General features: G+C 38.2%; 3 protein-coding genes across 21 annotated transcripts in view; 2 read left to right on the forward strand and 1 right to left on the reverse strand.

Moving 5' to 3' along the window:
* The window catches only part of LOC139970087 (uncharacterized), an 853,056-nt gene that overhangs the window by 678,213 nt on the left and 149,422 nt on the right, over nucleotides 1–25,421 (reverse strand). The gene's annotated exons all lie outside the window — the stretch shown is intronic.
* Nucleotides 1–25,421, forward strand: part of LOC139970036 (NLR family CARD domain-containing protein 4-like) — a 554,750-nt gene that overhangs the window by 6,112 nt on the left and 523,217 nt on the right. The window lies entirely within an intron of this gene.
* The window catches only part of LOC139970033 (uncharacterized), a 233,898-nt gene continuing 209,038 nt past the window's right edge, over nucleotides 562–25,421 (forward strand). The window contains exons 1-4 of one of the 4 annotated variants that reach the window (XM_071975603.1): nucleotides 562–1,419; nucleotides 21,237–21,305; nucleotides 21,719–21,824; nucleotides 22,061–23,538. In XM_071975603.1, the coding sequence (XP_071831704.1) occupies nucleotides 21,800–21,824; nucleotides 22,061–23,538 (1,503 nt within the window). In that variant the 5' untranslated portion in view covers nucleotides 562–1,419; nucleotides 21,237–21,305; nucleotides 21,719–21,799. Of the gene's footprint in view, nucleotides 1,420–1,441; nucleotides 1,788–2,804; nucleotides 5,854–21,236; nucleotides 21,306–21,718; nucleotides 21,825–22,060; nucleotides 23,539–25,421 lie in introns of those variants that run through there. The other 3 variants (XM_071975604.1, XM_071975601.1, XM_071975602.1) reach the window with 3 other exon arrangements.

Here is a 25,421-nt window from a genome sequence, read left to right on the forward strand (position 1 = left end):
GCATAAAAACCATGGTAATATGCACATAGGCCCAGCATATTTAGTGTACATCCGAGAATGGTAATACTGCTATGATTCACACGGCTTATTATATACGCAGAACATAACGTAATATTTGGTCGATGCAAAATAAAAGTGAATTAGCTGGATTCAAGCGCACAATCTGTTTATGACTACGAATGTAACCTTTATATCGATTGACCTTAAATATCCGCCTTTTCTTTGAAATCGCGCTCAGACAGCACTTACGTAGCTAAATTACTTCCTTATCGAGAGTACCTCAAGAATGTGATAAGGTAAGAAGGGAAGCGTTCAGATTGACCTCAAAATGAAAGTAACTATTGAGTACAGTTACATTACGTTTATCAAATAACATCACGGGTTACACAATGAAATGCTCACTTGCGTTAGAATAGCGACAAGATGTTAATTTCAGATTCTGCATTTGGATAACTTACCTTAAAATTATGTTTGCTTAATCTGTTAAATTGTTGTCTGTTTAACTGATGTGATTTTTATATTTAATTTGATATCAAGAGATCTAGATATTTTTGTTATAGAAAATGATCGTCTGCGTTGAAATATAAACCCATCGACGTCCTTAGTTGCAGGCAAACATAAATCCTGAACCGTTTATCACACTGCGAGTATTAGTCGTAGAGGCAAAGCAAACTTTCAATACGTTTGGAAACTTCGTCATCACGTTATTGCAAGCCTAGGTTTAAGCGCCCACCTTTAAATGATATTTATCCCCTTAAAATGTTTTGCACAAATCGTAAATGGTACCACAATCTGAAAATGCTGAAAGCAACGAACCCACAAAATCAACACATTTGCTACAATTATTGTTAGATTCGGGTATTCTACGACTGTACCAATGAGCTCGACTTATTAATAGATGTACGTTTACTAAGTTATCTTGGTTGCTATATTACTTTAATTTTGTTAAAAGTCGACTTGTAAATTGCTACCACGGCTATTCCTATCACGTGATTTTTAGTAAAACTAGAGGTCAGTTATGACTGCAGACTCCAGGCTACATAATTGTGAATCTCTTTGGTCGCTTTACTGATGTACACTTTAAAACAAAATATACTTGATCAAACGTTGGCAGTATAAAAGTTTCCAGTCATTTACAAGGGCTGCAACTTTCGCAAATGTAATTCTCGTTAAGTTTAGCATTCCATATCATACCATACCTAGGAATATCATACGGCATACATAACCTTTTAAATTCTTATCACTACTGCTTGTTCAAGTCCACGTCTTTGATTGTTATTTTACAGGTTATACAATGTTGTTATACATACTGTTAGCTACTCGCATGGTTGTTCAGAACTGATCTCAAGATGGTCGGGATTGTCTGATTTCTGTTATCGAAACTAATAGTGATAATACTGGGATACCGGATGAATAAAGGTAATTAAATATACTCAGGAAACGATGCGAACATCACATGTTGTTGTTTCACGCTACACACTGTATTGCACACAGTGGCGTATCCATTGAGCCCATAGAAGGTAATACACTAGATCAGTCAGTGTGTGTTGACTTGTAAGTTTAGTTATAAATGGAAACTTCTCGAAAAAGGAAACAGGGGTTGTAATACTTCGATTCTACAGGAAGTAATGACATGTTGTTTATTCCATACTGTGTGCGTATGTGGATTACATTGTATCCATCGTAACAGGGATAAACATGATGAACCTTTCCGCAATTTTATAATGTCAACTTGTAGAGTCTGGAAAGCAAACGAAATAGTTCCAGGAGAGAAAATCAGAGTAGAGGTAAGATTAAATTGACCAACAAGGAGAACAAATTCCATTTCTAGCCAATTTCTATAAAATTAAAAATATATCACAGTATATTAGACTACAGAGCGAGAAAACGTTAGTTTCTACCGTTAACGTAACAAGTATAGGTTTGATTCGTATGACAAGTCTATGCTGTACATTGCAAGAGGAGCTGTTTGATTTCAAATCAACTATAATGATGTCAACCGTGACGTAGTTTGTTCCATATAGTGAAATGAATATATTATATAGTTACATATGTTTTATAGCATTTATATCGTAATACAAGCTGAAGCTGATATGAAACTGTAAAACATTGTAAAGTTACTGTATTGTACTATGAATAACACGTTATTTCATTAACTTGCTTAACTACAACTGCAATATTACAGCATATATTAACTTATCAAGTTACAATTATACAAGAAAACTGCTGCATGGGGCCGTTTGTGCTTGTAATATATTACATTGTACATAAAACCCGTGACTATGTGACATTGTACTGTAATAAGAGAAGTAATAAGTATATTTTAATTAAGAGTTGAACGTTAGTGCAGTCGGGTACGTGTTTAGACACACGTTTAGTGTAACTCGTAGTGATTGTAAAGGATTATTTCCATCCGATAACCAAACATATCTGGACGTAGTATGAGACTCAGTATGTACCTGACTTTATTACTGTCCGTCCTGTATTTGCTATTGTCCCACATCTGCAGAAGACACTTGTCTTGTTCCTATACCAACAGATGCTGGACAGGTAAATTTGTATTAAGGGACATACAGTTATAGGACAGTGAAATAGTATAGACTAGGGGCACTTTCCCTGTACAGATTACAATTACCCCCTCACCCCCCCCCCCCAGTTCCTCTTAAATGTCACACAATCAAGAGATCTCAGAAAGTCGTTCCATGGATTACTTACGGTATTGTTCGTTCTGTAACTACAAAGCATTTCTTTACAGCCGCACACCTTCAAACAAGCTTAAATACACCATCTACAACACAAGTTGGCAACCAGTATTCGCGTAGCAAAGAAATCTAACTTTACGAACATTTTCTGTGAATAAATGACTGTCCTCAGGAAAACTTGGAATGTTATTAAGGAAATCATTGGCAAAACGAAAGGATTCTGCCCGGGTTAATAATTATAAGCTTTTACATATAATGATAATGGAATTGAAAATGACCTTGAGGTTGCAAAGTATATCAATGATTACATCTCTAATATTAATCAAACTCTTGCTGACAAGATTCAATATTTAAAATAGTAAACAAGTAACGGAAAATGGCTGGGCATTTTAAACAATGGAAAGAGTAAAGACATTTATAGCGATAGCTGGATTCGGATCAGAGGTCTGTTTCGAACCCCGTTGTAGACATTAACTTACTTTGCTATTTTCTAAGATTTCATTTTGTGATGTTCGTATGGGCTGCAACCCCCGCCCCAAATTCCTACGCCTATGTCGATATGTATATTGTCATATGGCTACAACTCTAGCAACCTCGAATTTCACGAAAAGTTGGGTTAGTGCTGTCACAATTGCTACTTGTAAAAGTGTAACTTTGCATCATGCAACACTTAGTATTATCCAATTAACACATATGACTGAATAACAGTAAACAGGGAGTAGTGCTCGACAGCATCATAACTCATAGTAAGTACTTTCATACTGTAGCATAATAGGGTTGCTGCACTTGGTACAGGGGAACAAAAATATAGCAACCACTAACGTAGAATATGAGGATTGCTACACTTGATACAGGGTGACAACACTATAGCAAATACAAATGTAACATATTAGGATTGATACGGGGGAACAAAACTATAGCAACCACTAATGTAGAATATGAGGATTGGTACACTTGATACAGGGAGACAACACTATAGCAAATACTAATGTAGCATATTAGGATTGCTACTCTTGGTACAGGGGAACAACACTATAGCAAATACTAATGTAGCATATTAGGATTGCTACGGGGGAACAAAACTATAGCAACCACTAATGTAAAATATGAGGATTGCTACACTGGGAACAAAACTATAGCTACCACTAATGTAGAATATGAGGATTGGTACACTTGATACAGGGAGACAACACTATAGCAAATACTAATGTAGCATATTAGGATTGCTACTCTTGGTACAGGGGAACAACACTATAGCAAATACTAATGTAGCATATTAGGATTGCTACGGGGGAACAAAACTATAGCAACCACTAATGTAAAATATGAGGATTGCTACACTGGGACCAAAACTATAGCTACCACTAATGTAGAATATGAGGATTGGTACACTTGATACAGGGAGACAACACTATAGCAAATACTAATGTAGCATATTAGGATTGCTACTCTTGGTACAGGGGAACAACACTATAGCAGATACTAATGTAAAATATGAGGATTGCAACACTGGGAACAAAACTATAGCTACCACTAATGTAGAATATGAGGATTGCTACACATGATACAGTGAGATTCAACTATAGCAACCACTGAAGTAGCATGTTGGGGTTGCTACACTTGGTACAGGGAGACAACACTATAGTAAACACTACTGTAGCATATTAGATTGCTATAGTTGATTCAGGGGAACAAAACAAGCAAATACTAATGTAGCATGTAAAGATTGCTACACTTGATACAGGGGAACAAAATGATACCAAATACTTTTGTAGCATATTAGGATTACTACACTTGATAAAGGGGAACAAAACTAAAGCAACTTATAATGTAACATATTAGGATTGCTACACTTGATACAGGGGAACAAAATTATAGCAAATACTATTGTAGCATATTAGGATTTCTACACTTGATAAAGGGGAACAAAACTATAGAAACTACTAATGTAACATATTATGATTGATGTACTTGATATTAGGGGAAAAAAAACTATAGCAAACACTAATGTAGCATAGGGTTACTACAATATGTTCAGAGGAACACAACTATAGCAACTATTAATGTAACATATGAGGGTTGCTTCACTTGGTACAGGGGAACAAAACTATAGCAACTACTTATGTAGAATATGAGGATTGCTACACTTGGTACATGGGAACAAAAATATAGCAACTACTAATGTACCATATTAGGATTGCTGCACTTGATACAGGGAACAACAATATAGCAACTACTAATGTAGCATATTAGGATTGCTACACTTAGTGCAGGAAAACAAAGCTATAGCAACTACTAATGTAACATATTAGGAAACGCTACACTTGATACAGGGAACAAAACTATGGCAACTACTATTGTAACATATTAGGATAGCTAGACTTGGTACATGTGGGGAACAAAACTATGGCAACTACTAATGTTATATATAAGGATTGCCACACTTGAAACAGGGGAACAAAACTATAGCAACTACTGATGTAGCATATTAGGATTGCTATAATTGGTTACATATAAACAGCATGTCTTTCCTTTTCCTTCGTCAAGTATTCTTTCGTTTGTTGTATTGTTATTAATATACTCCTATCTTTTCTATTCCTCTTTTTATATTGCTTTTCTTTATGTTTGCTACCATTTCTGTTAATTGGATTTGCACGAAAAGATACGAGTGGCCTTTTCAGCTCTACTCCATTTGTTTTGTTTTGATATGTTTTCCAACCTTCCAACACACTGTTAAACTTACAGCGGGAAAAATAGAAAATGAAACCGAATTCAATCAGTTTAGATATTGTTTGGATTTCTCCGGCAAAGGAAATGACCGTGCTAGGAGTATTTCTAATAAATATATATAAGCAATGTTTGGATTTATAGTTATTGCATCCTTCCGCCAGTTCAACCGCCAGCGCATCGTAGACATTATTGACCTCACATTATGATAATATCATGTATGTTATGAATATCTATGTATCGCGTGTTGTAGGGCAGTATCTTTTCCGGGTTTCCACACTTCACTAAACTATATATATGTGCTGTATTATGACATACACTCTCAACGATGAAGCTGTCAGCAGAAATCCATAGTGGTTAATATACACCACAGTGCCGTCTTTTACTTTAGTTTATGGGAAGATTGGATCAGGCGAATTGGAGTGTACGTAGCAAATGACTAAAGTTACTTTTGACCTCATGTACAGGCCCAGATGATTAAGTATCAGCTCAATCCAATTAGCGCAACGTTGTGTATAATATATGATTTGCCTGTCATAGAATTAAGCTAGTTGTAGTAGTACTTTATTTACCTCTCTGTCGTTACAGACCAGTCTAGCAGGTTACAACTCATTTGGTTTTATTGCAGGGTAATAATATAGCGATAGAGTTGTTAACATTAACGTTTGTCCCTCACTACTCAGACACATTGGTATTGTTTCACACTACATCACTGCCGTAACTTGTAGGCCTATATCAATTATTAGGAATGTTTGGGGCAAAGAGTAGCTATTTGCGATCCACATTTTGATTTGGTGTAATTCTGTTTATAGATATTTATTTAAAGTTACCTTTTGTTATCGTTTGGAACAATATGTCAAGCAGGTTCCCTTGTGTCACTCTAAGTTTGACCTCTTTCAAGGAGAACGGCAGGGAGGGGACATCTTGTAATTTTACTGCTGAGAGGGAGAAAATAAGATAGGACGTAATATTTATAGTGGTTATGGACACTTCAATATACTGTCTTGAAAATCAATAAATTATTCAAATTATTTAATACAACATAATCTCAGGAAGTAAAGCCCATTATAATATGAAGATAAAAACTATTAAATTCCACTTAGTACTGGTTCTTGTCAAAATCACTATGCATTTGTGTGTCCGAAATCCTTAGTGCATAAGCTTTGTACAATCTCGTGAAGCATATAGCGTATGCATATGAACTATGTACGTGATCTAACACTGTAGCTACATACCCGTACGTATACATCCGTCAGTTTCAACCTACTTTCCTGATTGCGCACTAGAGAAATCGTTGCTGAATAAGGAAGTGCATCTCGAAAGTAGCCTACGATAGTAACCTATAGACTAAAGCTGTATGTATACAATGTAACTTTATTTACAACTATAAAAAAGAGAAACTAGGGGCAAATAAAATTCAGGTGTCTCACACTGTGTTAAAACCGTAAAAACTTGGACGAAAATTTGAAATTAGGGATGATAGTAAAATGATTCTGCTGAAAATATCACTTTTAAATATTCACAACAAATCGAGACGTTTCACGTTTGGTGGAGAACAATATTGAGCGAGAGTTACATGACAAATGAAGATGCATATACCGCTTCCTTGAGTTTGATATTCATGGCAGCTATTCTTGCTCGAAGAGTATCCTTAAATCAAATACAAACCATGGAAGGGTAGTGCTGTCCCCTCCTCCCTCCTCCCTCCTCCCTCCTCCCTCCTCCCTCCTCCCTCCTCCCTCCTCCCTCCTCCCTCCTCCCTCCTCCCTCCTCCCTCCTCCCTCCTCCCTCCTCCCTCCTCCCTCCTCCCTCCTCCCTCCTCCCTCCTCCCTCCTCCCTCCTCCCTCCTCCCTCCTCCCTCCTCCCTCCTCCCTCCTCCCTCCTCCCTCCTCCCTCCTCCCTCCTCCCTCCTCCCTCCTCCCTCCTCCCTCCTCCCTCCTCCCTCCTCCCTCCTCCCTCCTCCCTCCTCCCTCTTCCCTCCTCCCTCCTCCCTCCTCCCTCCTCCCTCATCACCCATCACCCATCACCCATCCCTCGTCCCTCATCCCTCATCCCTCATCCCTCCTCATCCCTCCTCATCCCTCCTCATCCCTCCTCAACCTTCCTCATCCCTCCTCATCCCTCCTCATCCCTCCTCATCCATCCTCATCCCTCCTCATCCATCCTCATCCCTCCCTATCCCTCCCTATCCCTCCCTATCCCTCCCTATCCCTCCTCCCTCCTCCCTCATCCCTCCTCCCTCCTCCCTCCTCCCTCCTCCCTCCTCCCTCCTCCCTCCTCCCTCCTCCCTCCTCCCTCCTCCCTCCTCCCGCCTCCCTCCTCGCTGCTCGCTCCTCCCTCCTCCCTCTTCCCTCCTTCCTCCTCCCTCCTCCCTCCTCCCTCCTCCCTCCTCCCTCCTCCCCCTCGCGTCATTAGTGTATAAATTTAGTAACTGACGTTTCCCTGCTATAGTATATGTAGTATTGCCTCTGCTTCGGTTGGATAATTATGAATATATTTGTTATGTTACTAAGTTTGCTGAAGAAATGACTCATATTTAAAAACGTTTTACAAATAAAAGAAAACAGTATATAAATGTTACCCAAATACTCAAATCAGGACGTATGGCACATCAGTTATACGACAGGTTTTACTGGGTGATCACGGTAATACATGAAGTAGTGGATGTGTTTCGCAAAAAATCTTTGTATATCGGATTGATGTCTGCACAATTTGGATATATTTACTGGTTTTGTAATATAATCCAGATACTGTCACAATTACCTTAGATTTACAAAGGCTTGATCTATTGCTATGGCATTGTATGTTCATCAACACTTCCACAAACATAGTTGGACACAACCTCCCACTTCCAGGACCATTCGATACCAGAACCAATGTTAAAGGATTGAATATAACAATAAAAAGGATTTCATTATTATTGAAAATAGAGGTCATTGAGTCAATGATATTTACACCAGAACAAAGGACATCCAATTAAACCCTAAGTAGGTAAGTAAATACGGTTAACTTATTGTACTAATCAATGAAGGAATTAAGTGAGGTGGGTATAGTGCAAGACCTGGTGACAAAAAGGAATCCACCACTCCCCTACACACACACACACGCACACGCTAGAACGCATTGAGTGTCAATTTACATCCAAGTTGTTCCATTTGAGTGCATGTGACATGTGTGTTTGTGTGTGACTTCCATTCGCTGTTGATTTTGAACTCTTCTATGTGGTTTGCTGTCTTCTTTGTTAATAGTTAATAGATTGTACTAATCAATGAAGGAATTAAGAAAGGTTAGTTACCGTACTCGCCCCTCACTACAGTAAATGGGTCACGTGTCACACGTCGGATGAGACAGCTATCTACAACTAAAAAACCTATACTTGCACAAGTACCTAGAAAGTATATTGAATCAACATATTGTACTAATCAATGAAGGACTTAAAGGTGGTTGATAGTTTGAACTTAGCTGTGTGTCTGCTTTCTTGTGTGTTCCTCACCACTTCCACAAACATAGTTGGACACAACCTCCCACTTCCAGGACCATTCGATACCAGAACCAATGATCAAGGATTGGATATAACATAAAAAGGATTTCCATATTATTGAAACTAGAGGTCATTGAGTCAATGATATTTACACCAATACAACAGGACATCCACTTGAACCCTGATTAGGTAAGTAAATACGGTTAACATATTGTACTAATCAATGAAGGAATTAAGGGAGATGGGTATAGTACAGAACCTGGTGACAAAAAGGGAATCCATCACTCCCGCCCCCCCCCCCCCTACGGCTACACACAGACACAGACACGCTAGAACGCATTGAGTGTCAATTTGTATCCAAGTTGTTCCATTTTGGGTGCATGTGACATGTGTGTGTGTGTTTGTGTGTGACTTCCATTCACTGTTGATTTTGAACTCTTCTATGTAGTTTGCTTTCTTCTTTGTTTAATAGTTAATATATTGTACTCAGGTGCGTATCCAGGGGGGCGTTGGGGGCGCGCGCCCCCCGGGTAAGGAAAAGAGGAGAGAAAAAAGAGAAGAAAAAAGGGAAAAGGAGGGGGGAAAAGAAAAGGAGGAGAGGAAGGAAGGGAAAAGAAAAAGAAAAAGAGAGAAAAAGGAGAAAAGGAGGGAGTAGAAGATAGCCAAGGCCTCGGGAAGAGAAAGAGGAACAGTCATAGTTAAGCGCTGATCCCTATTATATACACAGGGTAGCCAGTGACAGATCAAGGATTACGGAGGGGGTGTGCGCCTCACCCTACCCCTTACACCGACAACTCCATTTTTGACGTTTCAATTTTTTATCTCTCACTAATGTATCTATATAAATACTATATATGGTCTATCATAACGCGTGTGTGTGTATGGACGCCTTAAACAATTGTACAATTGTGCTATATGGAACCAACTGTGGCTGGTCTTCAACTGACGCATTTCAGGAAGGGGGCGACCGCCCCCCCCCCCCGAGCAAATTTTCTTTATGACATCGCTAGTAATTTCAAAATATACAATGCTTAGATGCAACTTACAAGGCCTGGAAAGTGTCATTTCCAGCGATCTGGGAGGCATTTTCGGCCAAAATTTTTAATGTACGCTTCGCGCCAACCCATGGTGGCGCTTCGCTTAGATATTTTGCCTACAGGCTTCGCCCCTCCCTTGGCAATTACTCGCTACACGCCTGGTGGAATTTGTAAAGCAAAGAGCGTATATAACATCATATCAGTGAGCAATGCATGCATGTTCCACGATGAACAGCCTCAAAAACTGTCTATGTGTGTAGTTAAAGGCGTAGGAGCCCAATTGGATTTAGGGGCTGTAATGACTTGCACGAAAAAAAGCCAAAATTTTTCGCGCGCTCCGCGCGCGTTCAACATACCGATGCCAATATCATATAAGCAAGCATCGGTCATTACATTGCATGGCATAGTGTACCGCACGGTCCGTCAAAGTTGCACATTATACCGCCGGATGTTAATGTAAACAACCAAATGTCTTATGTAGATGGAGAAAAAGCATACAGATCCATTTATGTCAAAACTCTTTTACAGTAGTAATGTCGGCCAAGCTTAGACCTTTATTTTAATTACCAACGAGATCATTTTTAAGCTATTCATTGCTATTTATTTTTCTTTCAGTAGGTGCCCGAAAAAGTGGGAAAATATTTGGTTGCGGGGGGGGGGGTGGGCTGCAGCCCCCGCCTCCTACGAGACCTACGCCTATGTGTGTAGTGTTCGGTTTCGATATACCTGATATCGGAAATATCTGCTATTTTTCGTTTCCTTCAACCAAGTTTTATAATAGCCATTATAAGAGGTTGCAATATTTCTACACCAAGAAATTAACTGTGTCGGAATTTTCCAAAATTTCCTCATCAACATTCTTCATCATACTTTCCTTTACTCGTCTTGACCTGTCTGTTAGCGGTTCAAGGAGGTTTTTCTATATTGGTTGTCCATAGATTGAATTTTGTGCAACATTATGGGTATGTTTTCAAGTGATTTTATTCACGAGAAATGGGAATTTTCAAATTATCAACAAATAATGGGCTTAAAACCTTCAAAAGTGGGGCTGAAGGATATTGTGGGCCGTGACGTAGAACCACCTACAAAAGCAATGATCCATAGGACATGCAATGAGGTCGAACATGGTGTGTGACTGGTGACAATCTTCAAAAAGGTTATGGATGGAAAAAAAAAAACTTTTGGGAAATACTTGGTTATCAGGCAAAAGTGTACATCTGGTTGCTCATTTTCAAGCCCGATAAGTGCCATTTCCGGTGATCTGGGGGGTATCAAAATCAGAAATTTTCTTCTACGCTCCGCGCCAACTGATGGTGGCGCTACGCTTAGATAGTACTTCGCGCCCCCCGGATTTGAAAATCCTGGATACGCGCCTGGTACTAATCAATGAAGGAACTGAAAAATGTTAGTTAACGTACTCGCCCCTCACTACAGTAAATGGGTCACGTGTCACACGTCGGATGAGACAGCAATCTACAACTAAGAAACCTTTACTTGCACAAGTATCTAGAAAGTATATGAAGTATATGATTGTACTAATCAATAAAGGAATTTAGAAATAAGGGGTTAATCAACGGTCTAGCGTGCATTACTCACAGGATTAATGCACGATCGGGGTAATGCAAGCGATGCACGAGGGCGGAGCCCGAGTGCATCCAACGATAGCATTAACACCCGGAGTGCATTAATCATGTGAGTAACGCACGTTAGACCGTTCATTAACCCCGTTCATTCATACACTACCATTTGTGTGGGGGAAAATCATAAAACAAAACATTTTTGGTTACATATAACCAAAGATTTATTAAAGTGATGCCCCTTAATTTTACCGTGCGGTACTCACAGGATTAACCACGGTCAGCTGACCTGAATGGACCAATAGGATTTAGGAATCTTTACTAAGTATGAATGAAGGTCAGTTAACGTATCCGCCCCACCATACAGTAAATAGGTCACGTGTCACCAGTCGGATGAGACAGCTATCTACAACTAAAAAACCTATACTTGCATAAGTACCTACAAAGTTTATTAAGTCAATATATTGTACTAATCAATGAAGGAATTAAGAAAGGTGGATGGTAGTTTAAACTAAGCTCTGTGTTTGCTTTCTTGTTTGTTCGTTACCACTTCCCCAATGATATTATAGCGTGACGTATTACGGGGTGTAACATCCCCTGACAAGACTTTTGGTAATGGAGTCTCTCTTTTGTTTTCACCATGCTCATTAACCTGTGCGTATTATGTGCGTGTGTTTGTGCCTTCTGTTACTGTTATTTGTCATACAGCTTCTAAAGAGGATTCTGCTAGGATCAAAACGTCAGGCCCACTTACTTTTACACATGTTTCGTTCTCGAAATCTTCCTTCGTGTAACATGTTCTTGTAGTAACATGATTTTCAGATGTTGTTCGAGTGTCTCGAATGCATTTTTGTTTAAGGATTGAGGTATTATTAGAAATGACTGGAAAATTGCGAGAGTGAGAAATGAAAGAAATACAGACATTCACTACTTATGTACTGTAAAGCTTCTGTGAAAACCTATACCTAACTGCATGTCCTCGAGATCTATTTCGGTGTAGCCTACCTCACAAAAGCTGCATTTTAAATTTATGTTTAGAGGATTGATTCGCATTAAGTATAGAAACTCATAACCTTACTAATTTTGCAGGTTACTACCTGCAGTAAAAATAAAGGTTGGATGGCACATTGCAAAGATCCGCATGTAAAATGTAGTTTTACTTTCTGAAAAGGTCCCAAATACATGACGTACATGTGAGCATGCGTAGAAGCTGTAAATACGGTGATACGACCATAATCGATGTTGTTGACCACAAATCCATATTGGCCGTTCACTATATTGATATAGCGGGGAACATTTAAATGTGGCTCAGGCGACGAATGTATTGTATTCAAAGAAAAAGAAAACTAGTTTAACGTAAGACTCCAGCGGTACGTTAGAGTTATAACTTACATACTTATGTAAGGTACTAATTGAGAGGGCGAAATTAAACAACCTGCTATCATATAAGCAAATTATGGCTGCTAAGAAGGAGCATGAGGGCAAGGGGAGAGGAGATGGGAGGAAATTATATAACACCGTTATCTCGCGTATGTCTAATGAACGAGAAATAACACATTTCTCAAATAGAAGGTAACATGAGCTTCCGCAGCGTTGCTGCTCTTGTTTTAACAATACAGCAATCCGTACACAATCCTACATACATATGTGTGTAGTAATGCATACAACCAATGTATGGTTCATAATTCTTTACAGTGGTGTGTAATTCGCTATTTCGGCTACTCTATACACATCACGTTTTATGCTAGACACACTCGAATCACAAACCTCCATTTCCTCGTAGAATAAATAGAATGCTGACACAATCCTAAGGAATGTAAATACCGAAACTGAAGCATCCATTCCTTATTACCGTTGTATACATTTATCATATTTTCCATCCTTGTCTTCCATTATATATCTCTGATCTTCCAAATAAACAACATTGGCGAAGCGTCTTGCAAATATGATACCGTATCTACAGTATAATAACTGTCATTTTAAAACGCACAACAAAATAACGCGGATGCTATAACACCAAGTTTGTTAACATTTCTTCGAGCTTCAATCACCGCCACCGCCAAACCCCACACCATTCTATATACCTTTAAATTTAACTCTCGCCATTTCCATGTGTCTCCTCTGCAAAAAGGAAAACAAATTGATTGTATACTTCAATTGATAGAACCACATCTGACATTTTTACTCATGTCCAACAACCCCCTATTATTATTTAGTGGTCCAATGCGTGCTGGTTTTGATTATGGCCTTAAGGGGTTTACCTGGCAGTTACATTCATTTACGAAGTGATGATTTAGTGGTCAGTTTAATTGGTCAAGTACTCTTTGGACCGGGCAAGACGAACTATGGTACTCTTCTACATTGTCATGAGAGTTCATATGACCCATTGGCTAGGTGGTCCAATGCGTGCTGGTCTTGATTAGGGCTTATTTCTTTTTTTCAGGTCACGTTACATTCATTTAAGTTGTGATGATTTAGTGGTCAGTTTAATTGGTCAAACACACTTTGCACCAAGCAACACGCATTATGGTACTCTTCTACATTGTCATTAGAGTTCGTATGACTCAATGGTTTGGTGGTCCAATGCGTGCTGGGTTTGATTTTGGCCTTGAGAGGTTTATCAGGCAGTTACATGCATTTACGAAGTGATGATTTAGTGGTCATTTTAATTGGTCAATTACTCTTTGGCTCGGCAAGACGCATTATGGTACTCTTTTAAATTGTCATTAGAATGCATGTGATCCATTAGATAGATGGTCCAAGGCGTGCTGGTCTTGATTAGGGCTTATTTCTTTTTTTTCAGGTCACGTTACATTCATTTAAATTGTGATGATTTAGTGGTCAGTTTAATTGGTCAAGCACTCTTTGGACCGGGCAACACGCATTATGGTACCCTTTTACAATGTCTGTAAAGTTCATATGACCCATTGGTTTGGTGGTCCAATGCGTGCTGGTTTTGATTTTGGCCTTAAGAGGTTTAGCAGGCAGTTACATTCATTTACGAAGTGATGATTTAGTGGTCATTTTAATTGGTCAAGCACTCTTTGGCTCGGCAAGACGAATGTTTGGTACTCTTTTAAATTGTCATTAGAATTCATGTGACCCATTAGATAGGTGGTCCAAGGCGTGCTGGTCTTGATTATGGCTATTTTTTTTTTCAGGTCACGTTACATTCATTTAAGTTGTGATGATTTAGTGGTCAGTTTAATTGGTCAAGCACTCTTTGGACCGGGCAAGACGCATTATGGTAATCTGCTATTTTGTCATTTGAGTTCATATGACTCATTGGTTTGGTGGTCTAAGACGTGATGGTTTCGAGTAGGGCCTTTAGATGTTTTTCAGGTCCCGTTACATTCATTTACAAAGTGTAGATGTAGTGGTCATTTTAATTGGTCAAGCACTCTTTGGACCGGGCAAGACGCATAATGGTACTCTTCTACATTGTCATTAGAGTTCGTATGACTCATTAGTTTGGTGGTCCAATGCGTGCTGGTTGTGATTGGGAGAGGGAGGGGAGGGGGTGTTAGTTAACATTTAAATAACACACACTGTTTTTGGAGACATGTGAGAGCAAAACACAGTTTGATGATGAAATGTACTGAGATACCAAACAAATATGTAGCGTGGTTTAGATTTCAATTCTAATTACCAGTACTTTACATACGGAGTAGTGCAACATCCTTACTTAGTTCAATAGTGTAAGCAGCTTATTTGAGTGACGTATTTGAGTGACATCAGCTCTACAGAAACCAATGGTCTGACCCACTGTTTCTAAAGATCAACCAAAATAATACAACTACTGTAATAATATGAAGCTATATACAACAAATACAGTTTGCAGTGAAATCATTTCTTGCAGTCTTCATCAGTTTAATATTGTGCAGTTAAAATAGACCATTCATATACTTATCAGTCAAAATACTGTTCCATTGAATCTTTACTTTCCCATTATTGTTGGCATTATCTTGGATATCTCTTGTCACCATGAAAGTTCCTAAAAGTTCATGAAAAACCTAAATCATTAAGTGTTCTAATGAACATTCAATTCCATTTTAAAGGATAGATAAAAGATAGATAAGAAGTTTCTTCCACTTCTGGAAAGATACAATGCCTTTTTTTATTTATTTTACAGATAATATTGCAGTGTAAAAATTTGTTACTAAATAATTAATAATAAAAGACAATTCTAAATCCAGATAGTAGTGTTATTGCAACAATAAATCGTTTTATTCAGTATAAAGTATGAGATTTGTGAAATGTAGCTTCCCGCTTTAAAACAAACTTCATAGGTAGTATGCAGTATTTTTCCAGCAAACAAATTTACATACTGTACTGTATCAAGCTTGTCAACAATTATATTGTAGTTATTTGATTAAAGAATGTAGATTACTAGTGTTCAAACGATTAACCTAATCGGAATCGGAATCGGTACGAAAATTGCATAATCGGAACATAATCGGAATCGGTAAAAATTACGTGGAATACCAGTTATGTCATACCGATTATTCAAAAATATATGGAAGGTGAAAATATCATTATTCAAAAACATGGAAGTTGAAAATATCAACTGATGTATTAGGTTTGTTCTTTTACTACGAAATACTGAAATAAGACACCCTCTATACGTCTTTCACAGTGTATACTTTCATCAATTAACGCTGCCAGGGTCGCCGATTTTGCTTCCCTCGTGGTTAGTGACTTCAAATTTCTTGGCACAGTAAGCATAGCAGCAATACCAATTTCGCGAATTAACGAATGTGCTTGACAGGGTCGGAAATAAGCGGGGCGATGGTCGATTCGCCCTCGCAAGTGCTAAAAAGCCCTCCTAAAGCACAATTACGAGTGCGAAAAAGAAATATAAGAAAATCGCCCTCGTTATAGCAGGTGTCTGTGTAAAATTAAGTGTGACATGCGTTTGCTTTAGCTAGGAATTGCAGTTGCAGCGCGAATCGCGCAAACAGTTTTCACATCCCGCATAAATTTGAAGCAGCGCGGGAAGGTCGCGCACAATCACCGGGAAGTTCCCGTGGCAAATGACGGCCTGCACGAAGCAATTTCAGTACCAGCAAAAATAACCTAAAATCCTCACAAATCTCCGATCACGTAGTAGCCTTATTTCACACTAAGTCAACTGCATGTAAATCTAACCTTGCCATCTGTTTATTCGCTCTAGTTGTGTCGCAAATAAAAAATAAAAATATCCACGGAAACTGCAATCTTCGACCACATGTTAGCCTAACAACCACACTAAGTCAATGGGAAATGTAGCCTAACCATCGGTTTGCAAAAAAAAAAAAATGCGTAGATTACTTTAATAACAGCTTTCAATTTGCTGGAAATCGGCATTTGTTTGGGAGGTACTGTAAGTGATATGTCTTATAGAGGGAATGTTATATTTTATATTGGAGTAGTTTCTAGTTGTTATTATTCTTTACATCAATCTGGTATTACATTTTAGAGTAATTTTAAACAAGTTACGATGGTACAATTTGCTTTTCAGTTTGATTGGCCTAAGCTTACATTATCTTATAGAACCTGAATGGAGTTAAATAGGTAACGAATAGGTATGTTTAACTTCAAGTTCGTAACATTTCTGTTTGTTCATAAACGGTATAATACTGAAAATAAGTACAAAATAATATCGGAATGAAGGCAATATGTCATTAAAATTTACACTTTGGTAAAGATTGAAGATGGATGGTTTGTCTGAGATACTTTTTGAGATGGATATTTTGAGTAACTATTCTTAGCCCATTTCAAGCCATTAACAGGTGACATTCACGTCGAGGTGGTTAGGCCATTCGCTTAGCACAGTGCTGACTAGGTAGGATGTCATATTTCCGTATTTTGGAAATTAAAAAAAAAAAAAAAAATTCTTTCTTTCCGAGAAACTCCAGAGGTAATTTAATACATACAAAATGATACCTTAGAGCCTTAGGGAAAATCACAACAATACTTGTTTCTGTCAAACTTTATTGCCGATTTCGTATATACGGGATATTTTGTCATTTTCAAATAATCGGAATCGGTACGATTATGAAAAAAATAATTGGTAATCGGTATTTTCTGTTATGCATAATCGGTTGAACACTACCCCACTTCAAGTCATATTTAATCTCATAAATGGGGTCTTAATTTCACCTTCTCTATAATATGCGTATACCTCACTTAAGATTTGCTCCTTGTTTCATACTTCTACTTCTTATAAATGATTTTCTTTTGTGTAATGAAATAATCCGGTTCCGGCCGGATTTTATCCGGCCGGATTTCATGTACTATCCGGCAAAATCCGGTTCCGGCCGGATCCAAAAATTTGGATCCGGTGCATCCCTAGTTGAGAAGCAAACCTAGTTAAGAAACCCAGCTGGTGATGCCCCAAAACACACATTGACCACATCTTTGTAAATGTTTCTGGGGCAGTATTTGATATCACTCAGATGACCTGAGATGACCTTTGACCATATTATAAATGAATTACTTTTGTGGCCCATTAACTCATGGCCAACTAAAATCACAATAACACAAAAACTGTCAGAGGAGCAGGCTTTGATATGAATTCACATTTTGGCCTCATGTGACCTCATCTGACCTTTGACATCAAAAGTAAGAACTTTTTGCTAGCATGAGTATCAACCTGTTGATATGCGTCATTACCTCACCAAGTTTGACAAGAAACAATCAAACAGCATGAGCACGGTAGCCTTTCAACAACTGTTGACAGACAGATGGACAGACAGACACATTGCTCAACTAGTTGAGCTAACAAAAATCAATTGGAATTTTGAAGAAAAAAATTAATTGAAAAATACATGTATATATATTAAGCTAATGAGACTTCACCATTTTGAGATTCTAGAAATGAATAGTACCATCGATTTGAGCCTTGTAATCTTTCTTGTAGCAATGCAAGTTTTCAAGATATGCACCTTTAAAATATGCTATATCTCTCGAATACTCCTTTAAGGCTAAATTGATTATGATGCCATTCCTCAATGCAGAAATTATTCTTTAATGCTAATCCATTGTGTCTTTAAAATGCTAGTAACTCAAGCAAAAACATGTTTTTGTAACTTCATATTTAACAACATAGCATTGAGTCATCAATGTCATCGATGTCATCTATGAGCTCATTAAATACCATTCGTCCAAGTTGATAAATGTGTCAGTCCATACCAAATCAACAATGGCCTCCACATTGACCCTCTCAGAATCGCCTTAAATTGATATAGTGTCTTGCCATATGTCTCCTTGCCACTAAAATTGATAACCAACTTTCAATTAAGTACAAAATATGTCTCCTGTACAGATTTAATGTACTTTCTTGTTTATTCTCCACATCCAGTGCTGACTACTCTGTTGTACCTCTGCCAACCATACTTGTCTGTTGACACATCGATTACTCCATGATCGGGTGTTTTGTCATTAGCAGAGATTCATTTCAGTTGTACTTGATTCTTTTCTCTGAATCTCTTAAGGTTGGCAGTCATTTTACTAAGAATTTCAGTGTGAAGAGTATACAATCTTCCACTTGCTGTGACTGGTGCAATAGAACATGTGAGAATGGAACCAAACAAACATCATTCTTGATGGGCAAAACGAAGACCCTAAATTTCTGTTCTGAATTGTGCATGATTTTATCCTTGATGTCATTAAATGAATCAGAATTGTATAAAATTATTCCAACCCACCAGTGGCCATCATAGACACAAGAGAAAAACTGTCCAAGCCTCAAATCATGAATTTCTTGTGGCATTCCAGCTTCATTTTGCTCAGCTAATATGTTTAATGTGATGTTTCCTGTGTACAAATTGTCATGTACCATCAATGCTTGGATTAAACAATGCCCCACTTCATTGTGTATACATTAGTGATCTTACTTAACTAGTATTTGATAACAACGATTAACAAGATGAGATGTTGAAGTTATTCCTCTGGTGATTTCTATTTTCCTTTCTGAAAGTATACTAATTGCATGATGTTGCACAGATTGAATGAACGATTCAGTACTGTATCACACATGTATATCTATAGAGCTGTTAATGGGTTTTCCTTACATAACTTTAAGCATTGTGGAGCATGGTATCATCAAAATGATAAAACAGCACAATGAGGGACAGGGACTATTCACTCGTGGAAGTGGTGGGGAATGGGAACCAAAACGAATGTGTGGGGAGGAGGGGGGGGGTACATACATGCAGACAATTTGAAGCAGAAAATTACCATACCAAATAATTCATTATACCTTGAATGCATGTGTTATGCAGTCTCTTTGCAGTAAAAGTCAGTCACATACTGTATGTATACAAATCTGCATAGTGCACTATGGTCAGGAAGGGTGTCAGATTGTGGACAGTGTGTAATTTATTTAGTGCCTCCTGTAAAATAACACTGTACTGACCATGTACACATGTACAGTACACACTGTACATTTATGCACTGGTTCACATTCATTTTCTATTCTGATATAGGGTTGGGTAGAGAATATGGGTGGGAGGGGGGTGAGTTACATGCATAGAGACAATTTGAAGCAGATGTTTCACAAACCAAATAATTCATATACCTTGAATGCATGTGTTATGCAGTCTCTTTGCAGTAAAAGTATGTCACATACTGTATGCATATACAAATCTGCATAGTGCACTATGGGAAGGTTTTTTTTTGGGGGGGGGGGGGGGTAGTTATGCTAGTGTACCACCCTCTTAATTGTAAAGCACCTGTATGCTAATTCTAAGAAGTTGTTGTCATTTGAATTACTCAAATCGGCTTTTGCAAGCATTTTCATACATATGAAGTGCATGATTTTCGCAATTTTCGAGTTGTAAATTTGAGTAGATAACATAAAATACACAACTTTTTGACTTGAGTTTTTAAGAAAAGGGTCAATACACTCCTGAAAATGGTATTTTAAGAAAAATTGTAATTTACCCGCAGGCCCAAATTGGACCCCCAATTAGGGCCAGAAGTGAGATTTCTTAAGTTTGAGGGCGCTGTTCGTAAAATGTACGACCCGCTTGACTTTTTCTTGGCACTTTTCCCGTACAACGACCACTGGACAAGGATCGATTAAAACTCAAACATGTCTTTGTGAATATAGAGCACACTCAAAGTAGAGCCAGAAAGGCCCCTATCTCATTTTCCCACCATTTTAATTACTTGTTACGAAAAATTGAGACAGTAAGTTTTCCTCAAAATTAGCTAAATTCGAAGACTGGTCACATGTCTTCCACAATATCTGCAATATCAGACATAAAATACTTTACATTCATGCAAAAGATGCCTCCAAACTTGACACAAATTTAGGGCTCTTAAAATGCAATCTGGATTTGGTTGCTAGGCGAGGCCGTATCCTAGCAACCAAAAGTTTTTCAAAATTTTTTTGTGCCCAATTTCATTCTTTGAGACATACAGTATGGCAAGACACCATTTCAATTTCTAGCGATTCTGAGCGGGTCGAGGTGGAGGCCTCTGTTGATTTAACATGGATTGACCCATCAATGACCCTTTATAGTGTACATGTACATATGGTATCGGGCATGTTGCTGTTTGGCATTGTGATATGCATTTTCGCATATATGTCAGTCGCAAGTGAACTGATCATAGAATTTCAACTTCTTTATACGGCACACAATCAAAGGAATTTTATTATGTGGTTGAAGTTCATTGCTTAACACAGGCAAGGCTATTTACAAGAATTTTCCTATTCAATTGACAGGTGGAGAAACCTGCATACGGACTCGTAACAACACGATCAATGATTAGATGAAGACATGAAAGGCAAATCGTAAGTCAGTTTCAGTTGATTTACTTTTCTCTTTAGGTTCAACAAGATGGTAATTCGACATAACATTAACCCTTGTTACCTTCTTTAACTATCTTGTGAGAGATATTCCGGTTGATGGATATAACTGTTTGGAATATTAAATTATTTGCTCTTAAGTAATTTTAATGATTGTAACACGTAGTATAGAGTAAGGCATCATAGGCGTGTTGGTCTGAAAATTGTCTTGATGTCTCTTTGTCATGTACTAATCATTGCACCTCCTAGGAATAAAATATTCTTTCCCAACACATTTTAATTAACAACATATTGAACCAAACCATATGCAACATTAAAACAATGCAGTATATATCTTGACGGTTAACTGAACGATGTAATTATTTAGATTCCCTATTTTGCTCATATGTTTAAAACAGATTCTCGGAAACGATGGGCAGGGGCTGTACTCACACGACTCCTTTACGCTTCGTAGACTGTCTGAAGTAAATTACGTGATAATGGAGCTGAATCCTGATCTTCAAGGTAGTTGCCTTGAACTCTGACTTCCATTTGCGTACCTTTATTTCCTTTTGTTAAAAAATGTAACATCCTTCCACTCTGTCGTCTTAATAACACAGAGAATAGTAACAAAATTGTAATATCAATAACGTATAAACAATTAAGATTTAGGTGTTCCCATGTGTGTCACTAATTTATTGTTCGTCACATGTAGTCATACGTGGTAACATTTACAATAATTTTTCTGTTTTTTTGTTTAGAGAAGAAACAGTTTCTGATAGAAGGTCTCAAAAGGACATATAAAAGCCAATATGATGCGATTCAACCCCTGCCATATATAAAAGATAGACTGTATTGTGTTGACAAGGTCTTTGTAGAAGGGGGCGTTGAAGTTTGTCTGGCACCAGAGCTGACGCGAGGCACCGGAGGATCATGGGAGCGTTTGGAATCTTACAAAAGTATTTATACTGACTTTCGGTTTAAATCCAAAAGACGCATTATACAAGGAGAGCCCGGGTATGGTAAGTCGACGTTAACCCTTCAGCTGGCCTACGATTGGTGCAATGGCGTATCGGATTCCCCAATGAACAATGTAGAGATACTAATTCTTCTTCGGTTAAGACAACTTGGAAGTGTAAAGTCTCTCTACAGGGCGATTAAGTCATTTCTTCTCTTCCATGAACCCCGTGTTAGCAAACATGATATTGAAAAGATCATTCACAGTTGCTCGTCCGTCCACATTATTTTGGATGGATATGACGAGTATCCTGGCAGGGACAGCAATGATAATGACGATGTACACAGGATTATCAAGATGGAACTGTTTGCAGACTTTGATGTCAGCTTAACGACAAGATATCTTCCAGAATGTCTTAGAAAAGAAACTAAGGGGGCCAAACTAACAGGGTTCGATGATAAAGCTAGGGACGAGTACATTCGCAAGGCCGTAGTAGGTAACAACGATGAGGCAGTGGAAGAAATAAAACGATGGCTCTATGAAAACTCCATCCTTGCTGATCTTTGCCAGGTGCCTCTCATATTCGTGATGTTTGCCCACATGGCTCATGATCAGAGAGACTTCATGAAGTTCAAGTCTGTCACACAGTTCTTCAAATACATGATTAGATGTTTTTACGACCATCTGAAACAGAAATTTAAAGACAATAGAAGCAAAAAGTTATATCTTCATGAAAAGGAACATCATGAGCTGGACAAAATAGCTTTCGAAGGATTAAACAAGAAAAACCAACAATTGTCATGGATTAAGACTGGATTTTGTCAAAGAGTCGGGCCAGAATCTTATAACCAGTATATTTCAATTGGCATTTTGGTCGAAGAAGATGAAGTGAGCGATGATTCTATTACAACTATGGTCCGTTTTTATCATAAACTATTCTGTGAATGGTATGCAGCCCACCACCTTGTCACTCTTCTAAAGAACGCACACAATCTCTCCGATATTCTCAGGTTCTTAGATCCATTTGATCTTCAGTACCTGTTTAGATTCGCCTGTGGTCTGGATCCCAATGCTGGAAAGAAACTCATCAACCATTTGAAGGGATTACCAGGCGGGGATAATTTTGCCATCCTCTGTATCCTGGAACAAACTGGTGACGTCAACGACATTATGGATTCGGTGAAAGAGCTCTGCTCGCGTGACGTTAGGATACAGGAATACGACAGCGCTCTTCTTCAAAGATCGACGACACAGTTGCTGGAGATTGCATCTAAAAATAATGTAAGTTAGCTAATAAATAAACAGCCTTTTACATTTTTTTACCTACACCTAAATTAGGAACCGTTTACTTTTTCATAGTAGTTTTGTTTTCCATTGACTGTCATTGAACACTTATTATTTAAGCCACTTTAAATCATAAAAATTTAGGTTTAAAGAAGATGGATAGTTTTCCTAGAGCTGAATATACAGTGGTGTATTGAGGATAATTGCAATGATGTCATAGTATATTTAAACCAATCAGAATAATCTCTGCATTTGCCAAATTGCGCTAAAACTCTTATTATACTGATGATGTATTGATAATATTGAACGTATACTTCAACATAAACACATGGAGTGTTAATTTTTGGAATTTCAGATTCTTCCGTTACGAATAAGTAGCAAGTCTTCCAATACTTTAAATAAAAGTTAAATGCTTCAAATGATTGAATTAAACCTGGAACAACAAGCCATATATGTTGGAGTGCATTGTCATCGAACCATACTAATGTAGTGACAACCCTTGCAGGGGTTGTAACGTATGGTTATCGAAAACATCGAAACATGGGGCGCACATCCCGGGGGCGATTTTTTTTTCCCAAACAGGTTTGCAATTACGGAGTTTTCCGCCAATCAGATTGCCCGTGACATCAGCATAAATAATGGGCATCGCTTCGAAGTTCGAAGACATGCACTGAATTACACACTGACACTTAATTAAGTCTTGTAACGGTCCATCAAACGCCCTAAGTTCCCTAACTTTACTTTTAATGCTTGAATCACACGTTGACCTTACTTATGATACATATGCTACATTCTATTGGGTTCGTGTTTACGTTATTCAAGATTTGTGAGCCGTTCTACTGCAATCGGAATTTATTTCGTGGAATGGGTAGGCCTACACTAAAATCAACATCACGAGTCTTGAATGAATATACGCAAACAGTTTAGTGTAGTCAAGGCTTCATAATTGACGCACCCCCGTAATTGACGCACCTTCAATTATTACTAGCAACGATACAGCAGGCCACCTAAACTTTTTGCAGTCAAGCAGAATTACATTTTTCATGAGTTTGAATCCATTTCAGCTATTTGCTGACCAAATTGTGGTATTTTTTAAGCTTTTAACACCCTCCCCCCACCCCAAGTTTTGCACGTTTTTGGGGCATTTGGAAATCTTACATCCTAAAAATAACCAACATTACCTCAACATGATAAGACTACTCTCTGGGACCTGACTTATCTGCGCTTAGAGGCTCAGAGCATAGCAAACAGCATCTAAAGTCAATGGATGTATACTAAGGCCTGGACTACAGTTAGCTAATCGACGAATGTGTCAATATTAGGGGTATGATAGAACTTGACACGGCAGACATTTTGTGGTCAAATTCTGCTCCATTGTACTGTGCATAAGCACAGAACCTTAATATTTTGAGATCATAACATTTCTGAGGAACTACCAGGGGCGTATCCAGGGGGCGCAACAGGCGGGCGCCCTCCTATTGGCCATCACCAAAAAAAAAAAGCCAAAACAATAAAAAAATTGATAACGACCTTTAAGTGAGATGTCGGTGATCGCTCAACCCCCCCCCCCCCTCCCGTATGCTTTATTTTTTGTTTGCCAGAAAAAGGTTCTGGCGAAGTTCGGCGGCATAATAGTTTTAGAAACATAGATGGTAATTGTGTTTGTATTATCACTATAAGCACTAAGTGACATGCCAGCCATACTAAATTGTGCATTTTGTGTCCATATTTACTGGAAATGTTGCTTATTATTAAGGTCGAAAAATGGATCACATATGGCCATGGGCGGCGATCCTGGGGGGAAGGGGGGATATATCCCCCCACCAAATGCCAGGGATAAGAATATTTTCATGCCTACATTTATGCATCATCGTTAATGT

The sequence above is a fragment of the Apostichopus japonicus genome, chromosome 7 (genome assembly GCF_037975245.1).
Source record: "Apostichopus japonicus isolate 1M-3 chromosome 7, ASM3797524v1, whole genome shotgun sequence".
NCBI classification, from domain to species: Eukaryota; Metazoa; Echinodermata; class Holothuroidea; order Aspidochirotida; family Stichopodidae; genus Apostichopus; species Apostichopus japonicus.